The following is a 17,463-nucleotide window of genomic DNA, read 5'->3' as shown; positions in this document are numbered from 1 at the left end:
AGTCTGAGTAGACATGTATAGGATTGCACTGCCAGTGAAACTAATTTAGTCTGGATCCAAACTACAGGTGAAACTTGAAAAATTAGAATATCGTGGAAAGCTTCATTTCTTTCAGTGAGATAGATTCATGACATGCAAAGCGATATATGTCCAGCCTTTATTTGTTATAATTGTGATGATTATGGCATACAGCTGATGAGAACCCTAAATTAACAATTTCAACTTTGGGGTTTTCATCAGCTGTATGCCATAATCATCACAATTATAAAAAGCAAAGGCTTGACATATCTCGCTTTGCATGTCATGAGTCTATCTCATATATTAAACTCCAGTAGCTAATGAAAACAAATGCTTACATAAATGGACTTTTCCACAATATTCTAATTTTTCAAGTTTCACCTATATTGTTTCCTCAAATACACAATAAGCAAATAGCCACATGCTCAAGGTCAAAGTTCAAACCCACTGGAGATCAAATCAATAAGTAAAACAGTGGGGTTTGTAGCCTATAAACCGGGGGGGGGGGCTAACCTGGGTCCTACAAATGCTAATGGATTCCAACTCGTATCAGCTCCATCCAGCAGGGATGATGGAGTTGTAGGCCTGCAACACCTAGCCATGCCAACTCTAAACCATATTCAGCACTTGGATTGGCACCCTCTGAACTGCCAAACAGAGGATCCCTGTGGCACATTTGCCAGTACATAATGGCATGTTGTGTGCAAAAGTGACAGCCCATTGAAAGTGTGGATGCCTTGCGCTGGGCATGGACAGGAGCCATTTGCCTTGAATTTCAAAGCACAGATTTAATGGAGTCATCCCCATCTGCTCCCTAGGTGTTGTCAGACTACAGCTCTCATCAGCACCAGCCAGCACAGCCCAATAGTGATAATGGACACAAAAAACATCTAGACAGCGCCAGGCTGCAGAAGGCTGAGTTAATGCTTGCAGGGAGCCTCTTTTGTCAGTGCTCAGATCTCAGTGAGGTACCGGTAAATATTTGGGGCAGATCACTAATAGATAGTGAAGAAAGAAACACAATTGCAGTTCCCTGACTTCACATACCCTGTCTTCCGTAACCTTTCTAATACGAATGCGGGTCCAGTTTAATCCAACTTCCTGTGACAGTTTATATTAAAAAGCAATGTTTCTTTTGTGCACGGTAGTCCCAAACCTCAGCATCTGTGCAATTACTCTTCCTAGTTGCTTAGTAACAGCATCCTTACACTTTGGTCTCATTACATGCGAAGTCCGTTTTTGCAGCATTTGAAGCTATTCCAAACAGAAATCCCTAGCAGTCAATTCCTAAGAAGTTCAACACCTTTTTTTGTCTTATGTCATGGTTGAGATGGCACCCTTTTACATGCGGCATTGCTCCTTTTGCAACAGAATGCACATGGAGTGATAAATATCGTCTTCTCACACTCAGTATAAATGAAGCTTCCATTCCATATGCATCCAAAGTAAGACAAAATTGTTCCAGTCTGCTCAGATCACAGCCTCCATTCAAAGATCCTACCATAAGAATAAATATGCAGTTACTTGTGTTTCTTTCCCCATAAATATTCAAGTGGCAGCAGAAGAATCAGTAATACGGAGGCACAAAGGCCTTGCATTTTTGAGAAAAACAACGGAATCACTCCTGCAATGCCGTACGAAGTTCTGATAGGATTCCAGTCACCTTAGTATACACCTGAGGGCCCACTTTTAAATTTTTGCCATATATTTGTATGGTGGCAGCACTGTTGCTGTGTCCCAATAATAGGCCCCAATCCATGAGCTGAAGTTCAAGGCCTTAAATTATATGACACTAAGAAGCAATGCAACAGCTTATGATTAACTTGAGACTGCTAACTGAAATGTCTGGTGGCAGAACTGCAACCATTCCCTGCTCTTTCTGAGTTACTACTGAGGAGCTTAAAAGGTGGGAGACAGCAAATGGGTGGGAAATTGAAGGCTGTTCTTCAAATTATAGGAGGGGCGAAAGTTAGAGTGAAATCAGAGCTCTTCCATACTTTTCTTTAACCCCGTATCACAGAAACAGGGAACTTGTGACCCTCCGTGATCTTGGACTCCAACACCCATCAGCTCCAGTCAGCATAGTCTATGATCAGAGATGATGGGAATTGCAGTGCAACAACATCTGGAGGACCATAGTTTCCTCATCATTATTTGCATATTAAAAGAAAGGGGAATGAACAATCTAGTAAAGAAGGCAGGCAGCTTCTTTGAAGACAGCTTCAAAGACAGCAAAGAGTCTTGTGACACCTTAAAAACAAATTTATTATGAGACAAGCTTTCATGTGCAATAAATTTGTTAGTCTGTAATATGCCTTTGTTGTTTTTGCTACAACAGCCTAACAAAGCTAACCCCTTTCAAAATTGTTACAGTACACACTATACCTTTAGAGCACATTTGAATCACATTCTTTCCCTCAAAGATTTCTGGGTGGAATAGTAACTCTTTGAGGGGTAATCTACGGTACCCAGAATTCTTTGAGGGGAAAATGTGCTTCAAATTAGTTTTAAAGGTATGGTGAATACACAGGCTAAAAAAAGGTGGTTATTTTCCCACTTTTGTGTTCCCTTTTGGTGCTACTAGGTGTGAGGTTTTTATTCAAATTTAGCCAATTGCAACACACCCATGCATATATGCCACCAGAAAGGAAATGTCTCATAATCCCTGAGATAATGTCTCATAAGTAGAAACCGCTCTCAGTGCTCTGACACAAACAGATGAACAGGGCAAGAACCCGACTCTCTGCCTAGCAACTATTTCCATTCTTACATACAGTTATTTTGTGTCACTGATTGATTGGGGGGGGGCATTTTCAAAAGCTGAGTGAATCTAGCCTTAGGGATTTTTTTGTAAATCAGAAATAGGTAATGCACTTAGGTGACAAAGATCTAAATGTAAATTCAGTGTGTCTCTGAATAAACTATCAAGCATTTATTTCAATAGGAAATTTGTATTTGGTAGTTCATTCACTGTAAAACTGAAGGAAATATGAGAGTGGAGAAGAGAATGAAGGGGAAGAAAGCAGCTATTGGGGGAGGGTGGCGTTTCAAGTCACCACATTTGTTTGTGGGTAGGTGTTTTGAGAATTCATCCTGAATTCATCCATGCACTGTTGTTATATGTCTTCCTGTTTATCCTATACTTTTTAGTGCATTTCTCCACCACTTTTCTAACTGTAAATTGTCCTCAGAGCCGTCTCATCCATAGAAGCCGGTGGCGCGGTGCGCCAGGGCGCTGGGCGCCCCGGGGGCGCCCCCGCGAGCCCGCCGGCATACCGGGCTCCTCCTCCCCAACCCGCCCCCGCCCCCACGGGCAGGCGGGCACTCGCGCGCCGGCGGGCGGGCTGTAAGCCGCCCGCCCTCGCCTCCCAGAGCACCAGCTGGAGCGCTGGAGCGGCGCGGGGCTTTGCGCGACCTTCCAGCACTCCAGCTGGGGCTCTGGGAGGCGAGGGCGGCCGGCTCGCGCTCCCGCGCGCAGCCGGCCGCCCGCCCGATGCAGCGCGAGCTGCCCAGCAGCGCCGCGCCGTCCAGCTGCGCGCGGAGCGCGAGCTGCGCGGGAGCGCGAGCCGGCCGCCCTCGCCTCCCATCCCGGAAGCGCTGGAAGGGCGCGCAGAGCCCCGCGCCGCTCCAGCGCCACGCCCCTCACCCCCCGCTCGCCCACCCCCCTCCCAAGGGGCGGCAAGCGCGGGAGGGAGGCGGCGGAGAGGCGGCATGGCGGGGGCGCCGGAGGGATAGCCGCGCCAGGGCGGCAGATCCCCTTAAGACGGCTCTGATTGTCCTTTAAAAAAAAAACTTCATTTCTTGTGCAAGAACATCTTGATCTACTTTGATTGCAGAAACCCACATTTCTGTTATGTAATTGAATCCTGCAAAATACTGACATTCAGGAGGCAAAGTGATGAATGTTCATATATAGACAGTGGACGTCCTCACATGATTCATAATACGGTTTTGAAAATCAAACATTTGGAGAGAAATACAAACTCCCTCTTCTCAACTACCTGGAAAAAATTGTGATGTATCCATGTTCTCCTTTCCAAAGGGAATGGAAGGGAGTCAAGACCAGAAGAAGCAAAAGAATGATCCTGCTACAGAAACCAACAAAAATAGGGAGGAATATTTTCACTGATGAGCAATTTGTAAATGGTTATAAAAATGTTTCAATCAGTGACTGAAGAAGTGTGCATGCACATGAAAGCTCATACCAAGAACAAACTTAGTTGGTCTCTAAGGTGCTACTGGAAGGATTTTTTTTTATTTTTTATTTTGTTTTGACTGCTACTGCTGCCACCAATACCTTTCAGAGTTAAGAGTCCCTCTGGACAAAAGTCACTGCAGTTACTGAAATAGCTGGAAACAATCATTATTATTAAATCATGCTGCTTAGAAATAACTGTTTGCATCCATGAGATTGTCAAAGCTAGCCTGTAGCTTTGATCTGTAGATTTCACAGATGACTTTAGTCTCAGGAATCAAGCAAGACTATTCAACTTACTTTCTTGGCATTTCTGGGTGGGGGGAGAATATCCTTTATGAAATAAGCATATGAAGTAGGTCCTTTCCCCAATACCTAGAACAGCAGTTGCTGTAAAACACTAGGATGTGACATTCATTGTGTTTCATTATCACTCGACTTGGCTCTACTATCTGAAATGTCTTTTGGGGTTTATTAATATGTGGGGTTTGAAATAACAAGAAATATCTGTGTCTTAAGTATGACAAACCATTTTCTATCCTGGTTATTCTTTACTGTGTGTTTGGTTGTTTTTTTAAATAAAATAAAATAAAAGGTTCACATATTAAAACATATTTCTTTAGAACTTAACTTCTCCTTGAAGAAAAATGTGCCATTCCTGTGAACACAGAGAGAGCCCTATCCATTGAAAAACCCAGACAAGGCAGCAATTTCATCACTGTTTGAAATGCCTCCTTTTTCCGACTTTATGAACATATACGATATGAAATAACGCCTCAACAATACAGACAAACATTCATGAATCCCTTCTGAACGTAATCTGAGTGTCAGAGAGCCAGCCCAGTGGCCCCATGCTCTTTGACATGGCACCATGTAACCATATGCATTGTGCAAAACTGCAGGTTCTTCTGGAGATAGGGAATATCTTGACAGCCCAGAATAATTATAAGTGTCTTTATATGCAAATCAGAGCGAAGAAGCTGAACAAAGAGAATCGTTCACAAAAGAGTAAAGAAAAAGGAGGTAAAAAGAGAAGGCAGAATGGAATCATTTAGGAAATGTGTTCATTTTCATCAGGTTTTTTTTATTACTTTTGTAGAAAGGATGTAAATTTAGTGCTGGAGCAAAAACCCAGGAGAAGGGAAGTTTTCAGTACTATCACAAAACAGGCAAATACCCTTATCAATGTCTGCATGCTGTTCTTGTATTGTTAGGGAGCCTCCTCTAGGAATATATATTTTCTTGCAAGTCCATTCAAGTCCTTGACTTCTCTGCTGCTGCCGCTTCTCTCTCTCTCTCTCTCTCTCTCTCTCTCTCTCTCTCTCAAAAAGATTAATATTACTTTCAGATGAATTTAAAGGAAGGGATGATGAAGATGTCCTGAAAAAGATTGTGCAGACCATGATCTCCGCAGAGACTCTGATGACACTATTGCTTGAAGACACAATATAATGAGACCAGGAGTTGCCACCATGAGACCCGATACAAACCAAGCCTAGAGAGTTGTTTGACTCTCAAAATCTTCTTATGGAATAGTCAGAAAATGATGATGTCTTTTGCACGTCATCCCCCTGCAGCCTCATACATATTGTTTCTAGGAAACCTCACCGCTCACTTTCTTTTTCTCTGTTATGGTTGCCATATGTCTGGGGAATCCCGGACATGTCCTCTTTTGGGGGGCCAACATGCCCACCCAGGGGCATTTTTACAATTTAAAGAAAATGTCCAGTTTTTTTGGGGGGGGGCTTATTTATTTAGCGTGGGTGGCTTATGCGGCTCTGATCGCCATGGCCACTGCCAGCCTGAGTTGGGAAAAGTGGAGCGGGGCTCCCGCACACCTTTTTCCCCAGCTCGGGCTGGCAGCAGCTCTTTTTTGCTCTTCAAGATATGGTACCTCATTCTCTTTAATATCTGTATTGATCCATCTAACCTTTGCCAACCTGGTGTCCTCCAATGGTTTTGGACTACAACTCCCATCAGCCCCAACCAGAATGGTCAATGTTTGGGAGTACAGTGGTACCTCAGGTTAAGAACTTAATTCGTTCTGGAGGTCTGTTCTTAACCTGAAACTGTTCTTAACTTGAAGACCACTTTAGCTAATGGGACCTCCCACTGCCGCTGTGCCGCCAGAGCACGATTTCTGTTCTTATCCTGAAGCAAAGTTCTTAACCTGAAGTGTTATTTCTGGGTTAGCAGAGTCTGTAACCTGAAGCGTCTGTAACCTGAGGTACCACTGTAATGGGAACTGTAGTTCAGCAAGCATCTGAAGAGGCTGGTGAAAACTGCTTTAATCACTCACTGAGTAACAGGAAAAAAACAAAAACAAACTCAGCTTATTTTTGTTAAGATCATGCCTCCGCCTTAGGTGAGCATCTCTTCCATTTGCTGAAGCACTGGTTTACCACACTGCTTGTGATGCTCATATTGTTTGGGCATTGTAGGAAACAGGATGCTAAATACCGTATATACTCGAGTATAAGTCGACCCAAATATAAGCCGAGGCACCTAATTTCCCTACAAAAATGTGGGAAAGCTTATTGACTCAAGTATAAGCCGGTTCGCCTTTGCCACTGTGGTAGAGGAGGAACGAGCAGCCCAAAGGAGCCCTTTGGGCTGCTCCTTCCTCTTCCTCCTTTGCTGCTGTGGAACTCACCCCGTTGCAGGGTTTCGAACCGCCATTCTTCTGATCAGCAAGCCCTAGGGCTCTGTGGTTTAACCCACAGTGCAATGTTCCCTTGTGTTATACAGAGAAGGCTGGGATCCTGTCCTGTTTAAGCAGGAGCCAGGGAAAGTGAGCACCTGTGGGGTTTTAATACTTCCTTAACTGATAGGCTTTCTGCCTTCTGGGGTCTAAAGTTTGCATTTATGTGAGCAGTACAGGAATGGAACAAGCTGCCTGGGGAGAGTAAAGAACCGCTGTTCTTGTACACTTCTTAAGGAATGGTTGACTTGAGTATAAGCCGAGGGCAGCTTTTAAAGCACAAAAAGTGTGCTGAAAAACTAGGCCTATACTCAAGTATATACGGTAGATCTAGATAGAGCCAGCACAGCTTTTATAAAAAACCTGATAATCCCATTTAGTGTCCATACAGTGCCTGCCTGGTTTACTAGGATATGTTGGTTTAGTGGTACTTCAGATAACCTTTTGATACATAGAGCTATATGCTTGACTTGCTGTGAAGGTGTTTTCTTGAAGACAAGGAAGTGCTTTGCTCCTGTAATATTTTTTTTCCCATTTCAACTTCCTCCCAAGATTCTATGATTGAAAACAAGTGTTGTGATTTTTAAGGACTAAAGCTCTGAGCGGCTTTCACCTGCACCTATTCCTAGGTCTCTGCTTCCTTTATACAGGGCGTGCCTAGGATTTTAATCCAGTAACTGTCCATCAACCAAAATTGCAACGTTAATTTCTCCCCAACAACAAGTAATGCCCCAATCAAAACAGCGACTAACTCAGAACCAACCCACACTGGAAGGGTGGATTTTCTGGCCCCCACCGCAACCCGTGCTCTCTGGGATGGAGAACACGCATTCTCCAGCAAAAATTGCAAAATGGCACATTCTTTCTTGCACTTGCTGTTCATGGAAAATTACTGCTGCCGGCATCTCTACAGCTATTACTGATTCCATTTCACTATATACTTTCTCATCACAGCAACAATTCTAGCATAAAGCTCTAAGACAGAAGCACTAAGCAATCCACGAATTTGAGTATACTGTTACACAGAATCTAGGATGGGATAAATAAGCTTGGGGAGAGCAGGTGCTGAAAGTTTGAGGTTAGCAACAATATGCCCTGTATATGACAAACTACAAAGAGTTGAACAGCTGACTCAGAATGATCCTGTTTCACAGATAATTTGCGTACATGAGTGTGTCAGTGACCTTATAATGGTTTCGCCTCTGACTTGTTCTTAAGGTATAAAAGCAGAGCAGAGCTATATTCCATTGTAATAATGAGGCTACCCTGGCTTTAGATATATGGCCACCTTAACAGATTCAAAGGTTGTGCCCTAACCAGGAGATGTCTCTGACACAACCATGCTATGAATCCCTTCAGAAATAGGAACTCTTTCTAGAAGAGCCCCAACATGTGGTCCACATTACACAGTATTTGTAAGCCACAGATAATAATTTACCCTGCAGTTATTTGAACATAAAGCCTGCATGTTTGTTACAATGATCTTTCAAACTCTGACTCAAAGCTGCAGCTCTCTCGCCTTGTCTTCCTTGTTTCTGTCCTTTACTTTCCTCCTCTTTGCTTTCAGGCAGACTCATTTTCTGCCCACCCTCTGAAAAATACTCTCAATTCTCCTACTATGATATTTTCTTATTGGCCTCTGTACCAGAGGACTGTAAATAAGCCAATGTAACATTGTATTTTTGAAAGGATGATGGATGGGGAGCAGGTAAAGATCCTAGAAAGTACAGGTTAGCTAGGTTAATGGCTGTTTTGGGTAAACTGGTAGAAAACATTACTAGAGATAAAATTGTCAAGCATATGGAAGAAGTCTTGCTGAAGAAGAAAGGTAAGCCCTGTCTCATTAATGTTTTAAAGTTCTTTGAGAATACGAGTGTCAATGAGCATGTGAATAAGAGCGAACTATGAGATGTTGTGGGCTTGAGTTCCAAAAAAGCTTTTAACCATGTCAACCACAAAGATTGGCTCCTGAATTAACACAGCTGTAAAAGGATAAGAGGGAAAGTCCTCTTATGGAACAGTAATTGGTGAAGAACAGGAAGTAGAGAGTAGGGATAAATGGACAGTTCTCACAATGAAGAGATACAAGAATCTGAAGTGGGACTCACAGATTTTATCTTGTTCATGAATGGCCTAGAGTTAAGGGTGAGGAGCGAGGTGGCCAAGTTCGGCAGAAAACAAAGGAGGGATTGCAATGAACTCGCAAAGTATCTCTCCAAAATGGATAAATGGGAAATATAATGCAATTAAACATAAATAAGTGTAAAATGATGCACACTAGGGCAAAAAGTCCCAATTTTTTATACATCAGAGTTGGCACTGACTGACAAGGAAAGAGATCCAGGTGCATGATGGTTGTGAAAAAGGCAAATTCCATTCTAGGAAGCATTAGGAAAAGGATCAAAAAGAAAAAAAATGCCAATATTGTAATGCCTTTGCATGAATCCATGCTGTGTGACTACACGTGGAATACTTTGTGATTGTTCGGATCGCAGCTTGGATATAGTGGAGCTGGAAAACAGCGCACGAAATGGAAACTGCAATGACCAAGGGGCTGGAGCAACTCCCCTTACGAGCAAAAATTACAACATTTGGGGGCTTTTTTTTAAGTTTAGACAAATTCATGGTAGGATAGGGTTATCAATGGCTACTAGTCATGAAAGCTATATGCTACCCCTCAGTTGCTGGGAAACTGGGTAAGAGACAACTGGTGCTTCTATGTGCTGGCATATGGTTGGCCACTGTGGGATAGGATGCTTAGCTTTAGCAAAGCTGCATCAGCTGCCTTCAGACCATACCCTGAAGCCACATTCTTAGCTGTGCACTGCAGTGCTGAGATGGTAGCACAGGAAGTAATTGAGTACCCATTATCTGCTTCACTTGCTAGAGGACTCTTCAACAGAGGCATGATGAACAGGAGGAACAGACCAGAAGAATTTAACTACATTGTTGAGAGCCAGTGTGGTGCAGTGGTTAGTGTGTCAGACTAGGACCTAGGAGAGCAGGGTTCAAATCCCCGCTTAGCCATGAAGCTAACTGGGTGACCAGTCCCAGTGTCATAGCCTAGCATAACTCACAGGCTGGCTGTAGGGTTTAAATTAGAAGGGAGAGAACCATGTACATAACCCTGAGCTCATGGGAGAAAAGGTGGGATACAAATGAAATAAATAAAGTAAGGGGTGTGTGGAGGGAGAGGAGACTGCTATGAAAAACAGAAAATGACATTTCCAAAGTGGTCTGAGGGGAGCTGCCTTGTGCCGAGGGTGGCTTGTTGTTTGCAGGGACAATTTTGGCCTTACGTTTTCATGGCGAAGACAATAGAGGGCTCCAGACCTATGCGAGATAATTTTACCAATGTAATGAGTGAGATCAGGGGGAATGCATGGGAAAATGAGGATCATAAGAGATCATTATTCGTCTCTCAGCCTTGAGATGAATTATAACTAATCCCTCTGAAGAACCATGGTGTCAGGGAGGGATTTAAAGGATTCTGAGAGATTCTGAAAAGGAGGCAAAAAAAGATGGGGGGGGGGGGGCAGCCAGTATTTCAAAATCAATATGAAAATAGTTGAAATTATAAGCATCTGCCAGTCATCTGTTTAGTAAAAGTTCATATAAATCACTGCTGAAAAACAGCAGCTTTTTCTGGGGATGCAGGAGGATAGAAGCTTTCCCCTGTTGCCTGCTGCTTGGCTTCCATGGGACAGTTCCTATGCCCCTGGTTCCTCTCTTCATATTCACAAAAAGCCACAACTACTGGATTGTTCAGTTCACTGTTGTTTATTACACTGTTGTTGTTTATTAATGTGTCACATTATTCTCCCACTGAATACCCTTCCTGCAGTTCCTTGTTGGGCCAGTAGTTGGCCATAGGCCAAGGTCTCACCCTATAGCCAGCCAGCCCCTATAGTTCCTATAGCTTCTATAGATTTTCCCTTATGGGGCTTTGGCTCAACTGGGAATGCACCCAGCAACATCCCCCACCCCACCCCCTCTTCCCTTCCTCTTCCATTATAAGGAACTCTGAAGATTCATTGCCAATATCTGTGTCTCCCCTCTGTTGTTTCTTATCCGTCTTCTTGGGCCCTATTGCAGGGCAGGGCAGGGTCAGCCCATCCATGAGGTGAGGCAGCTGCCTCAGGTGGTGGCGGCAAATGCTGCCTCCTCTGCTGCCATTTGCAGCTGCCACCTCCCTGCCCAGCTGCTGCCTCCTTTGCTTCCAGCTTCCCCCTTTGCCACCGCCTCCTCAGAGGCAGCCATGGCGGTGTGTGCATGCAGCTGCAGGAGACAGGCAAAATGTCCTGGGCCAGCCCAGCAGCGGAGAAGAGAAATGGTGTGTCTAGTCTGACTGCATAGTTGTCTCCCAGCCATTCCCCACCAGCAAGCCCTACTGAGCAGGGCTATCTATGGTCCTGCATCCATGCAGGAGAGAAGCTCACAGGGCAGTCGGGCAGTCCTTGGAAGACCTTCACTGAAACAGCTGAACTGGCCCCTAGTGTGTGCCCAACAGAGGAGGAGGTCTGTGGGTGGGGAAGTTACATTTGGACGTGGTGGTGGACCACAGTGAAGAGAGAGAGAAAATGGTTGTTTGATTTTACCTGTAGCTTTTGGAGGTAATTTAGAAATAGCTGCAAACTTGTGTGAGTACATGAAACAGATTTTTGAAGGAAAGGGGGATACTTCCATGTAAAGAAATGTTTTTGCAAAAGTTTGTTCCAATAAACCCTAAAATTTCAGGTCAATTATTGAACACTTATGATGACTATACACCCATGTTGACATGATTCTTTAAACGTGTTTCATACACCATTCAAGATATTGAGAAATGCTATAAAGATATACCGGTAAATCACACACTATACATACATATAGTAATAGTATGTGGGCAGTATCTGAAGAGGAATACATTTCTTTTTCAAGGAAATAAATAAATTAACACACCTGCAGGGAAGAATTCATTCATTTTCTTCTTGTAAATTTTGTAGTCAACCTCCAAAAATACACAAAAAATGACACGATCCATCTGTAAGGGGAAAAGAAAAGCCAAAGGTTTATTAAGCAAGGTGGTTTCTGGACTCTAGTCTGAGCTGCAATGAAGGGTGAGCTTGTTGGCAGATGGCCTGGTATGTCAATCCAGAAGTTCCTCCCACTCCTACAGGTATCGTGGACACATGCAAGCAAGGCCATTACAGTATTTCCAGCAGCAGAAATGAAGCCAGGGGGCTATTTGTTGGTGGTGTGATGACTCTATGCATGTTACAGGAAATGACCACTTGGAAATCACCACCTGTGCATATGTTAGAGAGTCTCTCTCTCTCAAGCACACCTGCAGAAACTGGGTTTGGAGGGGGGAGGGGAGAACTTGCCCAAAAGAGCTTTGGTGTTGCAAGTGAGCTTGTATCTGCCGTATGGATCACAGACACTTGAAGGGTTTGAAACTAAGGTATGAATCAAGAAGTTCCCAGTTTGACACTTGTCTCTCCCATGAAATCACTACGTAACCTTAGGCAAGCCACTCTTTTTGTCTTCGTCTCTCTCTTTCAGCTTCAGTTCCCCTCCCACCACTTGCATGTGGGTAAGAATACTACCAACCCTACAGGGTTGTTGTTAGAATTATAACTAGAAAATGTTATAATGAACATTTGAAAGCACTATAGATTACTGTTGATAGACTATACCCTGCTCCAAGGAGCAGAGTACAATGGAAAAGCGTGTTCTCCTTCCTAGAGAGCACGTGTTGCGGTTGGGGCCTAGCAAGACACCCTGCTGAAGTTTTGGGGAGGGATCTAATCTGTTAGCTAGGGTACTGATAGGGGCCGATGCAGTTGTTGGGGAGTTTAGCATGTTGCAAAATGTTGATGGACAGGTCAGGGGTTATATATACTGGGCGTTCTTAGTAACTGCCCCTCTTTGCTGCGTGCATCGGATCTCCCATCCCCCCCCCCCTTGGTATAGGCGTGCGCTTTGACCTTGCTATTGCCTGTCATGGGGTCGTCTGCTTTGACAGGGGCCTAGTAGGAATTTTCCCAATTGGCAGATTGGTTTTGGCCATTGGGCTTTCGCCTACTACATAGCAATTAGTCACAACTGTAAGGTTGGCGGTTAGGCATTGGTTATTCAATTGGTTGGTGGAGGGGAAGTGGTTGGCCGTGCCTGCCCCTCCAATGCTGCTGCTGCGCAGGGAATTCCGTTAAAGGAATCCAGGGGCTCTCCATGCTTGTCCGTCCCTGGTCATGGGTTAGGGCCACGCAAGGGCCCCTGGGAGCATTAAGGGAGAGGGAGGGTCTTGGTCGCCCCGTCCCCCAAATACTCTCCCCAAAGTGTTTTCCCTCTTGCTGTCTTCCACCAAGCGGTTGGAAGTCAGCCTGTCCCCTAGATGGGACATAGTCAAACCAATGCCTAAGCAACCACTCACATGTTGTAATTTAATAAAACGGTTGTGGCCAAATTTTTATGCCATTAACCTTAACAAAATTTCTGTGTCTGGTGTGAATTACTTGGGGGTGGACTTGAGGACCTCTACACGCAATAGCAAAAAGCAAAAGTCAGTGTAAAACAATAGAAGACAACACAGAATACCTAGGAGGGTTCAAAAGCCCAACAAAAGGAGAAGTTTTAACTGCTCTCCTAAACATAAGCATTGCCGAGGGGTGGATTGCAAGCTAAGTGGGTAAGGTCACCACTGCCCAAGGCCCTTACAATACTAAACAAATAGACAAACACAGGACTGCATGTGTAAAATTAGTTCTGTGCTGTGTCCTTTGTTAACAGCCAGCTGCTTGCGCAACTTGGCCTTGAGCCTGATACAAGCAAGACCAGGATATTTTGAATATGCAGCAATCTAACATTTGGCAGATGACTCATAAGACGGACATCTGCCAGGTATACAATAGAGTAAATGGGTTAAAACAAAGAACCCCATCGTTCAGTCCCACCAAAAAACAAAGCAAAAAGTGTTTCTGCGGGAATGTTTACTGCTTTTGAAAGACTTCTCAAAAGCTTTTAGTCCATCGTTATATTTATAGAAACCTACCTACTCTTAATCTAGAAGTGCTTATGCAAAAACAAAGAGAACAGCACAAGCCAGCCAGATGGCAGGCAGCAAGCACGGTGGTAAATAAAACAGTTCATACAGAATTTTTTAAAAGTCAAATAAAGCTAGCCACGTAAAAGCCGCAAACAGTACACAACTACCGGTTCTTAACATGCATTCCTGGCAGGCGGCTTTCAAATAAAAAAAAAATAAAAGAGAGAGATTTTATCCAAAGAATTCATTTTAAAAAGGAATTAAAAACAAAAACAAAAATGCTTTGCCTGTAACTCTACATCTCTCTAACCATCTTAAGTGCTGACACCATTGAGACAGACTAAGGATTCAATAGCTCAAGAGGGCTGCTTAACACTTCAGAGCTGCAATCTTCTGCGGCTTCCTGGAGAGGAAGTAGGCGAATGACAAACAATTCACCACATAACCACCTTGTGGAGCATTCTGCCACTCACCAGGCTTCTTGAAACTTGGCAACTTGCTTGTTCTACTAGAAATTCATAGTACATAGCAATTGGTTACTAGGAACCTGAAGTCAACGATTTGGCTGACAAGTTCAAATCGGCATATGAAACTACTTAGCTGTCCCCCATCTTCAGCGTGGTCTCTTTGGCTAACAGCCCTACTTGCTTATCCACCCCATTCATTAAAATTGTCAGCGGTGCAACTTCTGCCAAAACAGGGGGCAGCAGATTATAAGCACTTTCGTGTTATTTGCACACCGACGACACACACTGCAGCTGTCTGTTGAAGCTGGTCCACTATCCCTGCCGCCACACCCCTTTTTGTTCTACAGTGCTGCAACACGGCACGCTGCCAGAACGCTTGCCTGGGGGTGTCAGGAAGCAACAGCAGCACATGTCAGTGTGTATCTGGTGCAAGAGCTGCCACGAAGGTAACTGATGAGAGCTTGTAGCTCATAGCCCATGATGCCCATTGTCCTGGGTAACCGAGATTGTGGGTGAGGTCAGCCAATGACTGAGTCAATGTCAGCATATTCAATGTGGGCTTCCACTTTGTGGGAATAAAACAGAAAGGTTGCTTTCTCCTTAGCATGGGCTATGGAGTGGTAGAAGAAGAAGAATTTGGATTTGATATCCCACTTTATCACTCCCCGAAGGAGTCTCAAAGCGGCTAACATTCTCCTTTCCCTTCCTCCCCCACAACAAACACTCTGTGAGCTGAGTGGGGCTGAGAGACTTCAGAGAAGTGTGACCAGCCCTAGGTCACCCAGCAGCTGCATGTGGAGGAGCAGGGAAGCAAACCCGGTTCACCAGATTATGAGTCCACCACTCTTAACCTCTACACCACACTGGCTCTCAGAAGGTGCTGCAAATCCTTCCTATCTATTACTTTCCTTCCTTTCCGCCTACTCCCACCCACAAACTTAAGAACATAGGAAGCTGCCTTATACCGAGTCAGAACACTGGTCAATCTATTTCACTATTTCAATCTATTTCAACCAGGGCAGAATTCCTAGCCCTCACTAAAGATGTTGAGACTGAACTTCGAACCTTCTGCATGCAAGGCAGATGCTGTACCGTCAAGCTACATTGGTCTCCTTGTACTTTCTTCACTTGTTCCCACCGGCCTCCACCCGTGACCCTCTCCATCCTGGTGTTACAGCTGCCATGTCCCTTCTCCCTCACTTCGGAAACAGCACTGTATATAGGACTAGAGTCATCACTTTGTTTAGTCTAGGGAGGTCGTGATTTCTTTAATGCTTTCTGCAAGTTCTTAGTTTCTTAGTCATGCAGGGAACTACTAGCTTAATGGGGGTTTTATTGTTGTATTCTGTGGAGCCCCAATATTTTCCACACAAAATATGCAGACGGGTCCACACACATTCACACTTTACAAACTGCACATTATGCATACACGCCTGTGTTGTAGGCACACATTCTGCAAATCAGCGGCAGCTTTTTCGAGCTCCACATTTCTTCATGCTAAACAAGGAGGGAACTTTCTAGGCACTGAATAGTTTTCCAACCCCATGAAACTTTTTAAGTGGCCCTAGCATATATAATCTATATGAGTCAATTCCACTGCAAATGTGTGAAGTGTCCTATTTTTAAGCATGCATAAAATGCTGTGATGACAGCTCAGATCCTGTGTTTATCTGATTGAATGGCATGTGTTGGCAGATAGTAAATTTGAAATTGTACCATATTCTTGCATCTTGCCAGTCAGAGAACACCCCCCCCCCCGCCCCATATAGATAAAATAAGTTGGATTTAAGCTGTGCAAAGCTCTCCTTCACCACTTCCTTTCCAAATCAAATGACTGTAAAGGCTGGGTATGGGGGGAGAAATTGCTTGGATGCTGACTTACAAAAGCACTACAGGACCCCTGGGACTGTCTTTTGTCATTCTACAAAGCAAATCTTCCTTCTCTTGTAGCTTGTGAAATGCCAGCGTGATTAGACATTTCATGCTGTCCCCATTGTAGAAGGGAGAGCAGGAATATGGAGACACTCATCTGGCCAGCCAATATCCTTCTATAGCCTCTGGTTCTTCTACAGCCAAGTGGAAGAGAGAACCAGTCGTCTGAGGAAGAAGCATAAAGAGGCTAACAACATGAAGGCATCATGACTCATCCTTGATTGACAGCTCTGTTTTTGGCACCTAGTGCCGGGAGCACTTCTGCTGCTCTTTCCCCCACCCTGCAGGCTTGATTAAATTTTGCTTGCTTCACGGCTATGAATAGGCAGATCAAAGAGGCCATAAGTGGAGAGCACTGTAGCAAAGGAAAAAGAAAGTTCAATTGCATTAGCTTTTTCACTTACAAGGCAGCTTTACAGCTCCAGGCTGCAGATCACATTGATCTTTTCTTCTTCTTTGGAGCCTGTGGTAATTCATGGAGTCTATTTAAGACTGGAGCACCACTCTTATGTACCCAAGCATCTCCCTAGCACTGGCAGTTCTGCAGGACTCTGCATAGCATGGTTGTTCATATTTCGAGATAGACCCATCCTGACCCTAAATGAGATCTTTAAAACCAGTAAAAAATTAAACAGAAGAAATATTTTTCTGCTGTGCATTTAGAACCTGAAATTATTATGTCCCTTTCAGGTGGTAAGAGGAGGAAAGGGATAGGGGAGGAAGCAGATCTTCCACTATTTCATTAGGAAATACCCAGTCTGGTGCAAAAACCAGATGCTGCAGGACTCCAATTCTGAACAGCCCCACATGGCATGGCCAATAGTGAGGGACAATGGGAGCTGCTGCTGTTGGCATCCCTCTGTCTCAGGAGACAATGGAAAAGTATGCCTTTGGGGACAAAGTCAAACTGTTGGAGAGCTACAGCGCCTGCTGTGGCTGTGAAGACTGATGTGGGAGAGACATGTTTTATTGCAGGTGGGGCAGATGAAGGTGTGCGGCAGATGACGGTGCACAATGGGATTTCTTCTCTCTGCACTCTCCCCAGCGGTTATTCCTCCTCTGGTGACTGCTGTGGATACACAACCTGACTGTCTCTAGGCACTGTGATCATCTGCAAGGGATT

General features: G+C 44.3%; 1 protein-coding gene across 2 annotated transcripts in view; it reads right to left on the bottom strand.

Annotated features, from left to right (window-relative positions):
- Positions 1-11,952, bottom strand: part of LOC117043333 (ADP-ribose glycohydrolase MACROD2-like) — a 125,044-nt gene extending 113,092 nt beyond the window's left edge. The window contains exon 1 of one of the 2 annotated variants that reach the window (XM_033142882.1): positions 11,856-11,952. In XM_033142882.1, the coding sequence (XP_032998773.1) occupies positions 11,856-11,937 (82 nt within the window). In that variant the 5' untranslated portion in view covers positions 11,938-11,952. The remainder of the gene's footprint in view (positions 1-11,855) is intronic. The other variant, XM_033142883.1, reaches the window with a different exon arrangement.
- Positions 11,953-17,463: the final 5,511 nt, after the last annotated feature.

The sequence above is a fragment of the Lacerta agilis genome, chromosome 3 (genome assembly GCF_009819535.1).
Source record: "Lacerta agilis isolate rLacAgi1 chromosome 3, rLacAgi1.pri, whole genome shotgun sequence".
Classification (NCBI taxonomy): domain Eukaryota; kingdom Metazoa; phylum Chordata; class Lepidosauria; order Squamata; family Lacertidae; genus Lacerta; species Lacerta agilis.
The sequence above is the reverse complement of the archived record's forward strand: the minus strand, read 5'-3'. Positions and strand labels throughout refer to the sequence as shown.